At 42.8% G+C, this 19,623-nt stretch overlaps 1 protein-coding gene across 1 annotated transcript in view; it reads right to left on the reverse strand.

Moving 5' to 3' along the window:
- Positions 1 to 390: 390 nt before the first annotated feature.
- Arhgap18 (Rho GTPase activating protein 18) overlaps positions 391 to 19,623 on the reverse strand; it is a 112,805-nt gene continuing 93,572 nt past the window's right edge. Inside the window, exons 11-15 of the mRNA XM_010639158.3 lie at positions 17,538 to 17,744; positions 15,906 to 16,046; positions 6,439 to 6,563; positions 2,969 to 3,030; positions 391 to 1,794 (exon numbers count right to left, since the gene is read on the reverse strand). Of these exons, the coding sequence (XP_010637460.1) occupies positions 1,703 to 1,794; positions 2,969 to 3,030; positions 6,439 to 6,563; positions 15,906 to 16,046; positions 17,538 to 17,744 (627 nt within the window). The 3' untranslated portion in view covers positions 391 to 1,702. The remainder of the gene's footprint in view (positions 1,795 to 2,968; positions 3,031 to 6,438; positions 6,564 to 15,905; positions 16,047 to 17,537; positions 17,745 to 19,623) is intronic.

Raw genomic sequence — 19,623 nt, forward strand, 5'->3', positions numbered from 1 at the left:
TTATATTCATTCCTGAAGTTATACAACCCTAACATTTTTGCAAACTTTGATATTCTTTTCATCAAACCATCAATAAAACATTCTGCTAATCAAGAAAATACACATTGTTAAAATGAGAAACAGAATAAAGTTTTGAAAGTTCCCAAAAATAGAAATCTGTATAAGGAAAATCCCGAGGGAAGGAAGTTTCCCTCACTTATCTTTGAAATTTAAAAAATTACACAGGAGAAATAGGAACAAGAGCAGATATGGGTTATTGTAACAAAAATACTCTGTCAGTTAAAAATATTAAGAAAGAAGACTCACGACCACATAGGATTAAAAGAATTCAAAAAATTTAGAAAAGTATTTAATTATAAAATGTCTTTAAAAAAAAAAAAAAGCAATGGCACAAATCACCAGAAAGTTATTTAAGTGATCATATCCACAGGCTGCTGTTGTAATTAAATACTAAAAATGTATGACTGTTCTCACTAACAGCATTTTCACTCCTAATTAGAGTGGACATCAAGAGCTGCTGAGAATGTGATTTCTCTTAAAGAACTACTAGAACTACTAAAAGTATCAAACACAGTTGGTGCCCCATTCCTTTACATCACTTTTTATTTAGTATACTCCAACCTCGTAAAATATTTAACATTTATTTACAGCTCAGAGGCTTACCTCTTGTCACAATGTGACTTACGCATTAAAACCCTTTTGAATAGTCCTTTCAACCATTTCGTAAGTGTACTGTTTAAAATAAGTACTCAAGCAAAAGCTTGTTCACATGACTGCTATACCCAGATTAACTCCGCCAGTAGACTTATTTAGGAGAAAAAAAAATTTAAAACCTTGCTTTAAGAATACATTCCCCAGCCATTAGCAGACTATATTATGATGCATATTTATAAAGCTACTAGGACTATAATAAAGCTAGCGAGGACTGTTTAAACTTTGCAAGAGTACATCATGAAGTAATTTGGCTTTCACTCTCTGGCTATTGGTTATATCAGTTATTCCACGTGGGTGTGTTTTATTTATTCGTAGTAAAGTATTTCATGGTTTGGTGATAATTGGCAGTTTCTGGTGGTTTGTTTTCTTGATCTTGGATATACCTCTGTGCAAATATGTCAGATGAACTGAAAAAATGCAAATTGCCACAGTGACACAGGAGCAAAGTGTTACTTGGATGAATGACCGTAAGGCATGAATACTAACATTCTGTAGTGACAAGAATACTACACAGTGGTGTACATGCTGGCTTTACTACACGCTGGCTTTATAACTTGACATACCTTGTGTTTGTTAACTGATTTGGGTTAGAAAGCAAACTGTGTTAAGGAAGGACAGCATCTGAGATGGTAAGAAAGGATATATTACAGAATATATGATTTTAGAAGAAAAAACGGAGTGGCTAGAAAATATATTTTCACATTACACAACTGTCACATCTGCACGCCTTTTATGGCCTGTATGAAAACAGCCCCAAGCTAAGTAGGCCACCTTCCTATCCAGAAATGTTTTCTGATATTAGTAATTCACATAATTCTGGCAGCAGCACAAATCTGTACGGTTAAAGGCTCGAGGTGTGACTTTCTAACAGCAACAGCTGGGTACAGTGGAATAATAATGAGAGGCCGGCCATTTCTTTTATGTGCACTCTTGGCCCCGCAAGAGTTACTGCAGAGGTCCTTGCAGTTGTGTGTGCTTTCATCATCTTCTACGATGGCTCGGTCTTTATCACCCACTGGGCACTGGGGTTGAGCTGGTACAAGTCCTGCATGTAGGTGTCCTCGTCCAGGCAGCGCTCGCCTGCGAAAGAGATGTGCTCTCAGTTTAACACAGCTGGGGATGGGTGCAATTTCACACTCAAGCCAGTGGTTTAATCTCCGAGGGCCTGGATTTTCAAACTACTCCTTGCCCTTTCCCAGCTTCCACTGCCACACTGGAAGAGTTGGCCAAAATAGGCTGGAAAAGCCCACTGGATAATCCTTTAAATAAAGAGGTTTCGAATCAGGAAGCTGAAAATACTCTCCGCATGGGGCTTTAAATGCTTCCGTACAAACACTTAAGCACATTCATTCTCAAGATCTGAAGATAATTTGATTTTATTAACACTTAAAGAATCTTTACTAATTGATTCAACAATTCCAGATTTCTAGTGGGGTTGTGGTTGAGCAGGGCAACAAGCCCCTAAGACCTCAGCTACTTGGGAGGGCGCAGAGAGAGGGTGGAAAGTTCAAGACCAGCCTGCACAACACATCAAGACCTCATCTCAGCAAACAGATTCTCACATTTCCTGTATTCAGAGTTAAGTCTTTAGTAATGTTTTGCAGTTCCACCGCAATGCTTCTTCAAACTGTTGCCAATTACTATTTGAGATGGAATACCATTTCATTTCTCCCTTTAACCATCCCCAAGAATCAAGAAAAAAGGTTATCCTAAATTTTAAAAAATGTGAATAAGATCCATGTTAATTATAAAAGGGGAAAAGACAGAGTATGGTAAAAATTAAGTCATCTTATGTCCTAAATTATTAGGTGTGCATAGTCATAAAGCTTAGGAAACCAACCACAACACATAAGTCTTCCTTTTACTAAAAAATACGGCATCTAGTATTACATTACAATCAAAGTATTATGTGGTCTTAAATTACCTCAACTACTTCCTTTGAGTGTGCTATGATGTGACAGGGTAAGAACTAAGTACATCTTTAACCACTTCCGCTGTTGACCCTTCTAGAAGTTGAGCATCACTGTTCTAGGGAACCTGCCTCTCCTAAGGCTTGCAGAGTAGATGGATTATACAGAAGAAGCTCAAATAGAGCTTGAAGAGAAAGGGTCAGGCCATCAAAAAGCCATATATTCAGTGACTGTTCTAAAAAGCGTGTTCTATTATTTTTTCCACTCCAGATGGAAATAACCACTGTTGGCAATGTCAAATCAGCATATGGTGGAATGCAAAGAGGAAAGAAAAATGTGCTTACCAATATTTCCTCCAATTTCATACAAAAACACTTCTCCTTTCTTTAGGGTCTGGGCAACCCCACTATTAGGAATAAAACAAACTTATTAGTGTATCATCAAACAGCTTGCAAGTTAATCACTTTAACACACAGAGGGAATTCTGGCTGCTACAGAAAATTCATAACCTAGATACACTGTAATTATCTACACATTTGTATTTTCCCATCTGTTAAATGTGCCGAATAGGTAATAAAAGTGTCACACCTGTAAATTCAAATAAACAAATAGAATCATGCACCTCAAGGCAAAATAATAAATCGTTCTCTAACTTCGTAAAATTAGAAGGAAAAGTTAATGCAACATTTTAGCTGCCGATGGAGTTTTTAATATGACTCTCCACTCTGCACATGACATCCAGTCACGAAGTGTTGGCCACAGGGCGGCTGTGCTGATGGTGTGCGAGGCGGGTGGGAGAGCACAGTATTCGGCGTGCTGGCCCTTCTGACGTGAGAGGTGTGTACGCTTGACAAGGTGCAAGTGACCATTATAAAAGATTTTATTCAAGTAAGCTGCAATTATAAACTTACACTTCTCAAGCCACACACTCGTCCCCTTGAAGGGGTGAGCACTTGAGGAGGAAGATTTGTTTACACTGACTTGGATTTTGCATGATGCATGCACTTATTCAAGTTTTGCAAGCTACCCTGTAAATTTGGACAATGTTTGCTTTTATATATCAGTCCAATTTTTTTTTTTAATTAGTGATTTTCAAATTTTGGGGTAAAAGAACTACTTGGGAGACCTGCTAGAAATTCAGATCGAGGGCACAGTGTGAGAATCTGCCCTTAGCAGTCCACTGGAGCAGACTGTGATGCAGGAGGGTTTGCAGACTGCTGAAGACACGCTCTGCATATGAGGAGAAAATGGGTCCAATGTGAGCCCAATGCGGCACAGCAGCCATGCCCCACACTGGCCACAGAGCGCTCCTCTGCCTGCCCCGTTTTCGCCAGCCCTGCCTGTCCTTTGCACACCCAGCTACAGCAGTGTGCAAGAGCCCACACGCTCAAGTTCCCCTTTTGGCCTGGGTCCCTACCAACAGAGAGGACAATTTCCAACCAAGGGGTGCTTTTTTAAAAAAAATAAGGTAATAATGATTTTTACTTGTAGAATAGAACTCCACGAGGGGAGTCTGAACACTTTTGCAATGAAAAACCAAACGGAATATTGGGAAGCCTTCATTCCAAACATCGATGCTCTGAGACAGATTCTCAAGTGTTTGCATTCTTTTCCACTGTACAGAAACCTGAACTGGACTTGCGGGCACATGCAAGCCCTCACATAATGCTAATCAATAACAATAATTATGGGACAGGCATAGACCCTTCGTGGGAGACTGTTGAGTGGATGTGCAATTTAGTGTACTTATTTTTCATCATTCGTGGGTTCTTTGGCTTCCGCTGAGAAGGTGGAGAAGAATAAAGACAAAAGTTCCAACTGCCCCAATGCAGGTGCGATTTAAAAGAGAAGCTCAGGAATATGGTGGAAGAAAAGATGTATTTAAATGTTCACTGAAAACATCACTTACTATGTGACCAGGACAGTGCTATGAACTTTGTGGTCATTTTCTGAGTTAACTATCACAAGACTTTAAGCAGGTCCAGTGACTGCCCACTCTTATGTTATAAAAACTAGCCGAAGGTGAAGCAGACAGAGATAGCATGTGAGGCCCCACTGATCTGTCTCTATCAGCCCATCTTAAGCACGCAGAAAGGGCCTGAGAATGCAGGTGAAAGAGAAGCTTGCAAGACTTCCCACAGGTGGAAGGGAGGAGATAAAAGGCAGGACAGTGCCCCAGGGAGTATCGAATACTTATCTACTAACAAAGCACCAAGGGCAAAGGCTCAAATGTGAGGAGGGCAGTTATCACAAAGCTAGTACTTTCTATGATAACACAGCAACCGATAGTTCACGCTATTCCCTAAATATTACAGCCGGAGTTGAGCATATCGTTACAACGTCACAGTCCCAGCTTATCGACAAACCAGAAGTGGGGAGGATGAATGGAGCGTGGGTCCTGAAAGTTAATGTTGTACAAATAAGAGCTAGGCCCACCCAGAAAGGGCTGCTCCTGTCTAAAATAGGCTCCAGGACCACATTCTGGGAGGGGATGGGGCAACGTCCCCAGAAGGATGAAGGGCAAAAGTTGGAACCTGCGAAGCAAGGGCAGGGGTAGAGAGGCAGGGACGAGTGCATCGCAGCGGAGCCATCCTTCCGGGAGCAAAGACATCCAAGAAATCCCACGTGCTCCCAGGATTCAATCCTGACCAACTCAACTGCCCTGGGACTTTATCCAACAAAAGTGCACCCACTCCCAGGACCTGTGTATCCAGGAGAAGGGTGTAAAGGGTGCCTCAAGGCCAGATCAGAGTCCCAGCTCTGCTCGCTGTGAAAGTATGTGACCTGGCAGGTCTCGGTTTTCTTATCCGTGGAACAGAAGGATCAGGGCTGTGCTGAGTTCTGTCTCGTCCTTGTGACTGTACAGGACATTTATGCGGATTATTACCAGTAAACCTACTTCTTACTTTACCGCCATCTGTCAGCTGGACTCTTCCACTTTGTAAACCCTGAGAGAAGGCACTGTCAAGTTTACCCCGCTTCCCACACCTGCCCGAGGTCTTCCACAGAGCAGAAATGTATTAAATATTGAGGTACTTATATTAAAATTGGAGATGCTTTTGGCAAAGAACTTGACTGAAGCTTCTCCGTGTTAGAACGAGGAGAGTAAGTTCAAAGACAGATGAGAAATAGACTGTGTATGCAGTGAGATGCCAATGTTCCAGGTTTCCTTTCTTTGTAAAAAATAAAAATTTGATTTCAATAACTACAAATGGGAAGTGGCCTAAAATATGATGCCAGCCCAAATTAAGAATTTACAGGCTAAAACTGAAGACCCTGTATACTTATTAGACCCTGTAAAATTCATACAAAATGGTACTGGAAAGCACACACAGCATAGTGATCCCTAACAGGGGTTCACTCTCCCCTGTGACAGCAGAGCCAAGGGATTCACTTTTATTCTCTCTCAGTTCCTATTGTTTGTTGTTTTGAAAGTGGAACTTTTTAATTCATTACCTGTCACAGAACCGGGTTCTTTGTTTTAATCCCACTACCTGCTAGTCCATAATTTTCCTGAAAGCCTGCAGGCAGTCACCACTGCTATCCATATTCTGGGAAGGTGACTGGGTAAGTCTCATTTGCCCAGAGCTTTGCCAGCCCAAGGAAGGGACACTCAGGCTGCTCAAAACAGACTCAGCTTAAAGCCAGACTACTTCAAAAGAACTAAACTCAGTGCAGTAGTCTGTGAGGTCTCTTCTCCTGGGTGGACAGATTTGTAAGGACTCCATCAGAATTAAAAAAAAAAAAAAAGGAGGGGAAGGAAGAGGAGAGAGCAGGTGAGTTATCCCCCAAAATAATTAAAACAAGCGGCTACCTTTCTTGGCTGAGAAACCTGGCGAGTACATCACTGGCTTTTAGTTCTTCAGTTAGCTGTATTGCCATGGAAACTTTGGAGAGATGGGGAGCTTGCACTCGGATCACTCCCTGAGGAACATCAGCCTGCAAAGCAATAATCACACAGAAGAAAGCTGGCGGCAGCTGGAACGCGGAACTCTGCACGATGCATTACAGGGTAAGTGTGCTTAAACTGCTACGCATTCTACTCCACTGCATAAAACCTTAACTACTGTATAATGCAATTTGCTAAATTACATCAAACCTCAAATATCCTCTTCATGGTGATAGGGGAACTTTATAATGCCTATGCAGTGATGCTTAATTATTTTTAAAGATGCAAAGAATGACAGCCATAACCATTACTGCCATATTAAGTGCTGATTTCTGCGTATTATCTACTGGAGGGTAGTTCTTCATGTGGCAATTCATGAAACTGCGGCAGAAAAAGTCACTCTACGTATTATTGCTGTGTGTACATCTGCAAGATCTTCCCACGCGTTCACATCCCCCACCCACTTTTTGTCCTAGACTGTCTAAGAAGAAATAAAAGAGCCACGCATGTTCTTGAGTATCTGCTCACCCCTTGGTCCGTGGGTTTAAACTTCGAACTCTGCCCTGAGCACCCTGACCAATTCTAAATCCTTTGCTCATGGATTTGGAGACAGTCACAAAAGAGTTTTATATCTGTAATATCAAAATATCAGCTACAGTATTTGAAATATTAGGCGTAATTCATTCCTAAATGGTTCTGCTGAAATAAATACCAATTTATTATTTATCACCATATGTCTTAAGCAGACTTTAGAACAGCATGCACAAATTGTATTTAAAGACAATTCTCTAAATGCTACAAATATCGCATTTAATTCAACCAAAATTTACTAAGCGATTACCAAGTACTAAATAGTGTGCTAAGTTTACTTAGCTAGTAGATAACACATAAGTTCTTTATTACACAATATTATTCTTGTGCCCACCATGTCACACTTTTAATGTCTGTGGTCTTAGATTGCTTTTAACACAAAGCACACGCGTGCCACAGATGCCATTACTTTAATCCCTTTCGAAGTTCAACAAAAACTATATACCCACCCCAAGACTCAAATGGCACAGACCAAGATGGCCACGAAAGGTTTCAAATTGCTTCTCAGTAATCTGAGAGACGGACTGGGAATAACAAAGAAAAGCAGCACTGTAGCAGGTGCCCAGGGATCACGGGAGGGGGGGGCGGGACCCTGGCTTCGGCTCCCACCAGCTTCCAGTCCAGCCTGGAGCCGTGGCTTGGTGTCTTGACTTCTACTTCCCGGGTTATGTGACCTGCCCTCTTGACTTCAGTCTCTGACCTTGACCTTTGTCCCCACTCTGAGAGATTACATTCATTTGCTAACAAACTGGAAAATGACCTGCTGCCTGCCCTGGACAAGCATTTCCTGTGGTGGGGCTGCTACCGCATCCTTTCAGAGCAGTTCTAAATCAGGGGCTTTCTGAACTCCTCCCTTGGGGTGGATCTCTAGTTATTTCCTAGTCTGGCCATTCTGCCTGCTGGCTTGGCCTCCACGATCGGTTTCCTTCATAGGAAGCAGAATACAGTAAGCGCGTGTGGACAATTTTAATGGCAGAGTGAAAACAGACAGCAACACTAAAGCACAGCCACTTTGTAAGCCCCCACCCCCTTGTCTACTCAGGGAAGGCAACGAATTCCCTGATTACAACGTTTCGGATCCTGAATACAAGCTCGAGTTCCAGGATAGCTACGTACTTTAAATTGATTTTAAGTCAGAAACTCCTGGTTATGACAGTATCAAATAGTCTTACTATTACTCTCAGCCTTATATATAACAAATTTTTTCCCATAATTACCTCTTACTTAACCTCAGAACATCAAAAAACAAGTCAAATCTATGCTGAAATTTAAGGTGAACAGAATGTAAGGTTTTCTGTTCAGTCAGTCCACAATAAATGATTGACAAAACCAAAATGACCCAGAAAAGTAATGTATCACAGCAAGGTCAGGGATGTGGCAACCTTAGTGTGCTGCCTGCCTTGTTCTCCACTCCTCTTTTTGGTGTATTTTCCTGTTTGGGTTTCTTGTTTAAAGAACAGATTCACTATGTACACATGCTGTGTATGCTCTACTCCCCGGATGGATAGCTGTCTCCCCACTATCCATGTCCCAAGGCTCATCTTCCAGGTGCACATGACCATCCCTTCCACGGTCCACAGGATCCAAAGGAATGGGTTCCACTGGATCTCCCTGAGAATGGTGATCCTCACCCACTGTTCCCATATTCTAGTTCCAAGTCACATCTGTAGCCACACCTCAATGGCAACTGAATAAATGAATCACTTAACCATATTTTCCCCTAACAGTAATAGGTTAACGATAGTAAAAATTTCTCTAGAGAAGAAAGTATACCAATATGCCTTTCTTATTGGCAAAAAAAGTTTACACATAACATCTAAAAGAAATAATGTCTTGGTATCCAGTGCAGAGAAAAGGGGCAGGGGACAAAAGGAACTAAAGACTCTGCAAGAGATAATCCAGTCATTTTTCTCCTGCAGGAAGGCACCTGCAGAGTGGGTAGCCCCTCTTTCCACCTAAAAGTTCACAAGAAGAGCCTAGGTCCTCCACTAACAGGAGGCTGCCTCTCTAAATGAACTCAGGACCTAATCTAAGTGATCTCCTCAGAGATCAGGACCTTGAGGAGGGCAGCCAGCTCCCTCAGGAAACAGCACAGAGCTCAGTGTGCTGTCAGGACTTCTGAGAGCGCCGCCTCTGACACAGATCCAGAGAATGGGCTGGGGTATAGCTCAGTGACAGAGCATGGGCTCCATGCATGTGGGTCAATCCCTAGCACCGCCACCAAAAAAAGAAAAGAAAAACTGACTCTTTCTTATAGGAGTTTAAAAGGAAGAGTCCAGGCACCACCTTCTGCAGCCAGTACAGGGTTCTCTTGGATCTGTAAGATGTTAGGAAGTGGACATACAATGGGGCCCAGGTGTGAGTCTTGGCCAACCGGCAGTGGCATGGGCATTCCCCCATAGCTTTCTCATGGTTTGGGTTAAGATATTTTCCCTCACTGAGCAGATGATGAGGCTAGGCCAGCTTAGAGTCAAGGCTTAATACTCCCCAAACCAAACTATTGGCTACAAATGCTGCTTCACTTCACACAGTGTTCCCAATGCCACTGAGCACCCTTTCACTGGGCTGACAATGCATATGGTGTCTGCTTATATACTGACCATGCACGTTCTCATGTAAGCAGAGAACTTGTATTCCAACAAGATATATATGGGTGTCTACGAGATTAAAACAAAATCAAATCCCAGTTTGTTTAATGTAACCCTGTCTAGATTCTCCCAGCAATATTGAGATTGAGAATCCAAGTCAATATGACTGCACCAGACCTTCACACCTTTGGAGGAGAAAAAGAGTTAAGCTAGGAGACATAATGGTACAGACGGACAGCTTTAAAGTTGTTTCTTGAGTTGCTTCTCTGCGGAGTATATTGGCAAGGAAGGCCCAATGACAGTCACGTAATGATGATAATAAATGATGCCAAAACTCTCATTTAAACAGCGTATGACAACACAGTCAAGCTCCAGAATCAGGCTATATCGAATATGAACACTATTCGTACACTCGTTACACTGAGCTGCCAAGCTTTGAAAAGACACGATACGCCCAGTCACTAAGCCACACCGTCCATTCTTAAGCCATAATCATAGATGAATCTGTACAAAGCAGCATCTTTGTGACCTTCTGATTTCATGTTTCCTGACTTAACGTCTGGGACACTGTGTCCCTTGCTTTGTGGGGGATAGAGTGGTACACTTGGGAACTCAGGCTATATCGTTTATAGCAGGACTGGAGAAATATGTAACACCATTAAAGATTAATCACCAAAGATTTTACTTAAAAAATGTTAATTTAAGATCATCTGTTATAGAGTTCATGTTTTACATATTGAACTAAGATATGCTTCTTAATATCTAATTTTATTTCTCGTATTTGCTTAAACAATGATTTTAGTTGATTTTAGTATTTTACATTAAGCGTAGCACTGCTCAGATTTTTGCCCCCTAGAAGTTTAATGTCAGACTTTTGGAAGAGGCATTAATTTCTTCTCTTTTATTAAAGCCCTTATTTAAATGTAAAGCTGACATTTTTAATGCCTCAAAAAACTCCCTTTAATCTTCAAAAGGGCAAAATGGAAATACAGCTTTCTCAGAAAGGCAGCCCGGTAAAATGCCTTAGAAAATTAAAGGACATTTTAGCAAGGTATCTTAAACTAGAACGGCAGTCTCCCCAGTTTGAAGGGGTAATACCATACCAGGGGTGGGTGACACAGTCTTGTGTCTGTGTTCTGATTGATAGGGTCTTTGTCATCAAAAGGTCTTAAGCTTCTATCCCACTCACAGATTCAAAGCCATAAGGAAGGCCTTAAATAACTTCTACAGTTAATAAGCATTTCATTTCCAATGACACAAGATGATATTTTCCATATCGATTCCCAAATAAAACCAGAGACCATTCACGGACACAAGGCCGATTCTTAAAATAGTATCTGTGACAAGAGTCATGAAGAGGAGCTGCTGTAGGACTCCAGAGGTGGAACTCTGAACAGAGCCGTGGTTCCAGGCCTGTGGTTAGCTAGGCCAGGAACAACCCAGAATCTATACCCCCACAGCCAGGGAGCAACAGATTTCTTGTCCAGAACGTTAATGTCACAAGGTCATTCTGGAACTTTGAGTAAGTCACAAACTCCCTCAGAGTCCTCGAGGTCCCCTTGGGATGAAGCACAGGTCCTCCAGCATTAACACTGAGATTAACCACATGATGAGAGCTTTTGTTTCCGGGCCCAGGCCCGTCAGAAATGTAGAGTAGCACAGTACATTTCACAGACTCCCACACAGCCCCTCTGGGCCCACATGCCCTAAAGAACACACACCTTCCTGTTGGAAGTCAGCTTGAACGGTGAGGGAAACAGCACACACACCAGAGCCTCAGAAGCTGGCCGATTCTGCTGTTCACGAATAATTACCCCTCCCACAGCCCCACGTCCTCATCAGAGAGATACAATCTGAGATAACTGTGGGCAGAGTGGGATGTCTGACTTTCTTCATAATACAAATGGGGGGGAGATGTAGGGAACAGGATGGGACTAGATCAGAAAAGTGTAGGTGATGGTGGGAGTCCACATCCTATTTCTACTTCTGTGTTAGAAAATGCCACAGAGTAATTAAATATACACCTGCACATATAGCAAATTGTAGGAGAGGGCAGCTACTGCTACAATTTTTAATATCATGCACAGATTTAGGTCTTGCCAAGGGAGGTTGACTCAGTGACCCCAAAGAATGTTCTAGAAATGGTGGTTTTTAAATGTTTCTATTGGAAAATTCTGCCTAAGCATCATTAACGTCATCCTACCTAATCATTAAAAAATATCTAAAGCCAAGAGAGAAAATGACTGTAACACACGAGTGACTGCTATACTTGCACTTATGTGCATGTGGTTTTGAGTGTGTGTGTAAATACAAACAAATTAAATGCTATCAGAAAAATGGTTATTTTTAATGATCTATGGGTTTTTCCCCAATTTTTTCTTCCTGCTATAATAAGACTTAATATTTGAGAATGTCTACATTTGCAGCAAACAGTTAATATGCTACAGTCATTAAAAACAGTTGTCTTATTAGGCAAATGGAGTGTGTCTTACAACCTGGCTCAAGCTATTAATTTACCTCGTCAGCCATACATTAATGATATGAGTGCTCAATTATGCGCAGTGAGCTTTCGTAGCAGACAAAGTGGTTTTACAAATATTACCTTGAAATAGTCTCATATCTGTAATCTCTGTCGTACACCTCTGGGCCCTGACAACCCGGCCTCCCCCGTCAGCATTCACTCCCAGTGCTCTGGAAACCGTCATCGGTGACGTGAGACGCACTCCCTGCAGCCCTCGGCAGCTGAGTACTAACTGGGCTTCTTCACCGACTTTGCTCTTCCTGCCTGGGCTTCCATTGTGTCTTAGCCCGCTTAAGAGTGCATTACCCACCTCACTGGCCCAGTCCTATGGCGTCTTCAGGGATCTTTGCCTTTTTACTTTGCCCATCCATCTCCTGTAATATGAACACTGCTTCAACCCCAGCCCCCAAAGGTACCTTCCACTTCGTTCACGGCCCTGTGATCAATTCCCCGCACAGGTAGATACACCCAAGGTGTCAAAACTGACATATTTCAAGTTTGTTCCTTTTTCTTGACAGTAAAGTCATGTGGGCAAACTTGAGTAGGTCATTCCCTGCCCTCCTCACAACCAACTGTTAACCTGTCTGGGGAATCTTACTCACTAGTAATCTAATCTAATCTCATTCCCCACTGGGCTTTGGTTCCAGCCCAGGACTTTTATAAAAGCTATGTACAAAGCAAAACATCCTGTAATAGCAACAGATCACTTCAGTGCATGACCATCTGTAAACTCAGGGTTTCTACTTCTAAAGGGTGTTTTGTTTACTCTGTCATCTCCAAAATAAAGGCTGCACCATTTCCTACGCAGATAACCTGGAGGTTGTCGACTCTCCCTTTGCTCACGTGAGACAACACAGTCCAACTGGTCTACCATGAACTCTGAAAGAGATGAGGCTTACAAAATGTTTAACATCTACCACACTGACCTCAGGTAGGCATTCCAGAGAGATCATACTTATTATCCTTCACAAATACAACAGCTATTATTCATTGATTTTAACTTCTCTCACCCAGTAACGTGGCTATCTGTGGATGAAATGAACTTGTCTGTTCTCATGTTTCACCGTGACACACTGAGCCCTCCACCTGGGTTCTTCTGCAGTCTCACGTGGGCCAGTGGAAAGAAAATGGCAATGAAAGTCTAGCGGTAAGCACGGCTTTCAGTAGTTTTCCCATTTCTACCTCTGTGCTCTGATAGTCCATCTGAGGCATGGCAGCTCACAGGATCATTTTAAAACATGATATAGGTCTTCAGGCCTTTGCTCCAAACCCTGCGATGACCCCACGACACTCACGTGAACCCAGACTCCTTGGGGCTGTCCACACAGCCCTGCAAGACCTGGTCCCCTCGCTCTTCTGACCTCTTAGCAGAGTTTAGTCCCCTTGCTGATTTCACTCCAGCCCAGTCACTCATTAGCCTCCAGCACCCCAAGCAACTTCCTGCCTGAAGGCTCTTATAAGACGATTCCTTCTGCCTGGAGTGAGTTTCCAGATGCAAAGGCAACTCAACTCTCCGCCCTGCTCCATGCTTTCCTCACACAAGTAACACCCAGGCTGTCCAAGTCGACACCGCCAGCTCATGCACCCCAGATTCTTTTCTATTATTTTTAGAGCATTGGCCACACACTAGCATATTATACAACTCACGCTTTAAAGAATTTAAACCCTACAGGAGTAGTGGCCCTTCTCTGTTTTGTTCAATGACACATTTCGAGTGCCCAAGGACAGACACTACGCGGCACATAGGCTCACATCTGGTGACACCCAGGAATAATAAAACACCCCAGATAGTGTCCTGCCTGTTTTTTGCTGTGTATTCAAATGATACGGAGGAGAGACACAGAAAAACAAAGACGTCACAACGAGGTGGGAGTAGTTGTGTCATATCCACAAGGGACGCTGTGCCTAAGCAGGCCCTCTGCTTCTGGGACTCAGGGTGCCTCAAATCCACTTCTCTGTAAAACAGCAGGCTGAGCTCTTACATTCAAACTTGTAGTTTTAGGGCTCTAGCCAGTGATAGAAACTTATGCAGAAAATAATTCTGATGACCAGACTTACTGACCACATGTTTCTGGTATTTGGACTGATCTCATACCCCTTTATTGACTATTCTTCTCTGCACTGCCAAAGTTGGCTTCATTTCATTAAACTCGGGAAACCAATGAAAAAAAAAGTCAAGGCAGACTCCACCATGGCCTGTGATGCACCCCAGGCCAGGTCTCTCCTTCCAGGGCTGCGGGGATAACAGCTCTACCATTCACACCCCAAGCTCCTCCTGTTTCGTGGCCCAGTGCGTCCTAGGGTCAGGATTCCCATCACACCCACCTCTGGCTGCACCCACTGAATCCCCACCTGGCCTGGGCGCCCGGCACACAGCAGACAGTAGCTTTTTGTTCAATGAAGAACTGAATTGCACTGAAAAGAGATCCAAAACTCAGAGCGGCTTAATTACAGTACGTAATACACCCCCGCTTCCTGAGAACACAGCTTTCGAAACGGCGGAGTGACGGCTCCTGTCTAGTTTGCTCAAAGTGAAAACTGGAGAAACCCAAGTTAATGCTGCTTTCCCATGAGTGGAGAATGGCTTAAACGTTCCACCTCTAGGAAGTAACTTCTTGATTTTTGCTAAGGATTCATTATTAGGAACTCACACAACAAACACTTTTAAGTAGACACTGAGTCCATGAAATCACAGGTTTATAGGAACAGGCAGAACTACAAAGCAGAAGAAAGCCTCTTATTTACAAGGGTGCTGTATGTCATCCACTATTCTAAAGTCCAACCAAAAATGCTACCCTGAGGTCCTTTGGAGCCTTATGATAATATTGTCTTCTCTCAAAAAATGTAGACATTATTCGTGATTCCCTTTATTATATATAATTCATCTTTCTAAAAATATTTGTAATGCCAAGAAAGCATTATTTTTTAGAGGGCTATACGTTTATGTAGAGGAAGAACATTTTTTAATAAAATCACTGCGGCCCTAAGCAGGCCAAAGCAGAAAAATCAGACAAAGGCTGACAATAGCGTTTCCATATAATTCCACTAGATGGCAGCACGCAACTGGACAACCTCCACCGTGCGGGCAAGGGGTGTATTCACTGGGCTAGAACAATAGAAGCCCTTTCATTTTGTGATCTTCCGCTAGCGCTTTGGTAACTCAGTTCACAATTTGTTTTTCTGTATATTTCACTTTGGGAAGCCCAGCTCTTAATATATTCGTACAACAGTTTGTAAGTATTTCAAATCGGATGGTCGATTTTGAAACGTCCTAATTTTCTTCTCTACAGCATAATCCCCCAAATGCTTTTCATCACATTGAAAACCTTTAAATACTTATTAAAGCCCGGGGATGACGCGACGTCCAACGCAAACATTCGCCTGCTCGTCTTGCTGCGCTATTTTCCCCCATAGTACAGATTTTTGAAAAAGACTAGTGGTTCACATGGGGTGTTTTTCACTCTACACGGTCACTGAGTACGCAGTGTGCTCAGTCTTGTGTTGTTATATTCCTTTGTTCCCTGTTAACAAACCACACGCAGAGTCACAACACCTGATCCCTGCCTACGCTGCTCCTTCCTAGGGCTGAAGTGTAACCACTGTGGCTTCTTTAGGCTTAGGAGGAGGTAGAAAGTCATTACGGAAACAATATGAGAATCAGAATAAATAATACATCTTGCACATTTTCTTACGTCATTCGTATTCTTATCTTGCTTTTCATATTTCTCTCGGTCATAGGCCATTTTCTTCAGCAATTTCTTCATAGCCTTTTTATCCTTTTTATGGCTTTCCGTGTTTTGCTTCCTCACTTGGTTAACAATAAACTTGGGAATCTACAGAGAAAAGAAATGAAATCAGGGAAGGAAAGGACAAGGCACTGTTTTAAACTAACAGAAGTAATTATTTCTTAAACTGTGAGGGGAAAAATTTCCCCTTGATGATGCTGTTCTATAAATGTGATTCGTGAGCTATGTGCTCCAAAAGTCATTTGCCCCCCACCCCGGGAGCTTCTGAAAGAGCTCGGCAAGTTTCAAGGCCCCCGTGACCTCTTCTGTGCTGTAGAGGTCAAGACTGGAGACGCCAAGCACAGACCGTGGAGACCACCGCTTTGCAGTCTGGCCCCTTCATGGCCACCTCTACAGCCCCCGTAAGCGCCTACCGTCCCTTTCTGGTAACCGGCCAGGCTCTGCTGTCCGAGGAGAAACACTCACCAGCAGTGAGCCAGAGCCACCAGCTAGACACGAGGCAACAATCCAGGAAGAGTCTACTCTCACAAGGGACCCAGACGACAAATGTTTTAAGATACCAAGAACGTAAAGGAAATAATATGTGCGTGTTAAAAATTAAGATTTAATAACCGGCCAGTGATTTTAAAAACACTGGAAGTCACCTACGTATCAGACACCCTTTATAGCATATTAAATTTAAAAAAACTTTAGAGGACCGGGGATTTAGCTCAGCGGTTCGGTGGCCTGCCTTGCAAGTGTAAGGACCCGAGTTCAATCCCCAGTACTCCCCACCAAAAAAAAAACTTCAGAATCTACACATCATCGCTTCCTTAAATATGTTGTTTCTTCAAATAAGAAATTGAATGTTCAACATTATAATTTGGCGCAGAATTTTATGAGTTCATTTTTCTAAATGTCTATGAAATGCCTAGCATACAAACTATCAATTTGACTGAACAATGAGACCCACATCAAGCTGCTTATCCACATGACCTTCTGACTGCCTGTCAAATCAAGCTCAGAAGAGTAAAAATGGAAGCCATTTGGCCAGGCTTTCTCAACCATCAGGGCACAAAATGTATGCATTCGAATAGCAGGTCATGGAAGAACAGCAGTAAAATTCCTGAGGCCAAGACAGCATAAGCCTTGAAAAAGCCAACACATCGGGCAAGGTGGCACACACCTGTAACACCAACACTAGGGAGGCTGAGGCAGGAGGGTCACCAGCCTCGGCAACATAGTCATATATATAAATAAATTTAAAAAATAATAGGCTTGGAAAACTGACTAAACAGGAAGTGCTCACAAGTACAACTTCATCCACGGCACATTTTCTTGACATGAATTTGAGATTTTAAAATAGAAATCTAAAGGGGCCCCCTTACCTGTGCAAATCAAAAGTCTTTTAATATTTGCTGCATTCACAAAGTTTACATGTAGGTTTATAAAGCTGCAATATATTTTTTAAACCATTAAGTAGGTTAGCTTTTTAATATCAGCTTTATAAAATTATGCTCAAAACGGCTATGATTGTTCCAGAAAGTTATACAGAAATTCTATGTGTGGTCTTGAATGTAGTCGAGATAATAAACTTACTGTCCACAGAAGTTTCTGATACTTAATCAATAAGTGCATGGTATTTGCTGTCCCAGCCGCCATGACAAATTCTCGCTGTTCGCTGGACTTCAAACCCAGTGTGTGACACATAAAGAGGTTTGGGGCCATGACCATCGCCACGTTCATGACTGTCATTTTATTCTTCTCTTTATTATCTATGACTCTTTGGAGAAATTCAAGCAGGGCCTGAAAAAGAGATGACTGAGTCTTGTGTCACATGCAGACATGGGGTCAAAGTACCGCAGCATTCCGGTGTCCGCGTCATCTCAAACGCAGGCTGTGGACAGCCACGTCCGCGGGCCCTGCCTGTCCAGCACGGCGGCGTCTCCGTGTGGGTGATGAACCCCAAAACACAGGGCTGAGCCAGGAGGGAGACACGGACCCCCAAACTCGGGGGACACCTCAGCCGACAGGAGTCACCAAGCACCGAGCAGTGGTTTATAAAGTAACATACATTCACCTGTTCCTGGAAGGACTGTGCTTTGCTCTCTCGAGATTAAAAAAGAGTCTTTAAAGGGGCTCCTTCCCATCAGTGAAGAGCTCAGTGGCTGGGTGGCCCCAAAACCTACCAAGTATGAAAATCATGGTGGGGAGGGAGAGGAAGGAGGAGATCCAAGAGCCGAGAGTCGAGCGGGGCAGCAGCGGTGGGAACCTCAGCTCAGCGTGGGGCCACCCGACTGCACCTTCACGGAAGAAACCCTGCCCCACCAGCCTCTGGGTCGGTGCCCACACCGCCGTGCCCCAGCTCCTCTCCTGTCTTCTCATTTTCGTCCGGGACAGCAGCAGTGTAGGGATTTGATGTTCTCTCTGAAGTGAGGTCAGCTCACTTAACCCTTGCTGTCCTTATTTCCGTTTCACAGATGAGGGACCACACATGGAGGAGCAGGAACTTCACTGCTAATCTATTTGGCTTTTGTTCCTGGACTCTTAACTGCTGAAAGCGTGTTTCATCCTAACATCCATCCCTACTGAAAAAGCGTCTACACCAAAATGGAAAAGAAGAAAATGCATCTACAAGAATTCAGAGTTGTTTTTTTTTTTTAAAAAAAAAAGAAGTTCATGCCTGGCATGGTGGTGCGCACCTATAATCCCAGCACTCAGGAGGCTGAGGCAGAAGGATCGCTGTGAGTTCAAGACCAGCTTGGCCTATATAGTGAGTTCCAGGGCAGTCTCAACTACATAGTGAGACTGTCTCAAAAAACCAAAAAAATAGAAAGAAAGAAAGAAAGAGAGAGAGAGAGAGAGAGAGAAAGAAAGAGAACAGAGAGAGAGAGAAATTCCTCTAAGTGCTCCCAAGTTGATGTTTAATCAAGTTTAACTGCTAGGTAGACCTCAAAAATTTAAAACCAACACCCAACTTTAGTATCTAACCCTAAGATTTATCTACCTAATTTCTGATAGTGCAATCAGAAAGTCAAATTGGAATCTAAGCATAATGTTACATAGGAACAACAAGTCCCCCAGTGAAGACAAAAGATTAATTGCAGTTTGGAAAAAAAATTATTTAATTTTGTTCCACAGAGACCACAATAATTATTCAGGGACCAGCGCTTCATTTTCTTTATGAGTGTAAATGAGAGAGATTAAGCAACTTTTTAAGTTGTGTGGTGCATAAACAATAATATTATTCCAAATACTTCCGCCAGAATACTAGCAAGAGACAAGGAAGGAGGAGGGTGCATTATGGGAAGAAAGAAAGGGAGGAGCAGAAGGCGGAGAGAAGACAAGATGTGACATTGGTAACTTAGCCTTGCCCTTGCCGAAAATCCTGCAGTCAATTCTTTTCACCTAAATTATAAGAAATCCCTTTATAATATTTACTGCCAGAAGTGGGGGACATACCTGTAGTCTCAGCACTAGGCAGGCCGAGGCAGAAGAGTGCCTCTAGTTCAAAGCCAGCCTGCACTGCACGGACAGGCTCTGTCTCAAATCGAACAAAACAAGAATTTACGAGGAGCCTGGTGTTCCGGAATCCAATTCCCAAGTTGGAGTCAGCATAGTTGTTAAGCTGTGTGATCCTCAGATAAGCATTTTTTTTTTTTTTTTTTTGTGTTGGGGTTGAACT

This window comes from Fukomys damarensis, unplaced genomic scaffold (genome assembly GCF_012274545.1).
Source record: "Fukomys damarensis isolate Sample0158 unplaced genomic scaffold, DMR_v1.0_HiC HiC_scaffold_14, whole genome shotgun sequence".
NCBI classification, from domain to species: domain Eukaryota; kingdom Metazoa; phylum Chordata; class Mammalia; order Rodentia; family Bathyergidae; genus Fukomys; species Fukomys damarensis.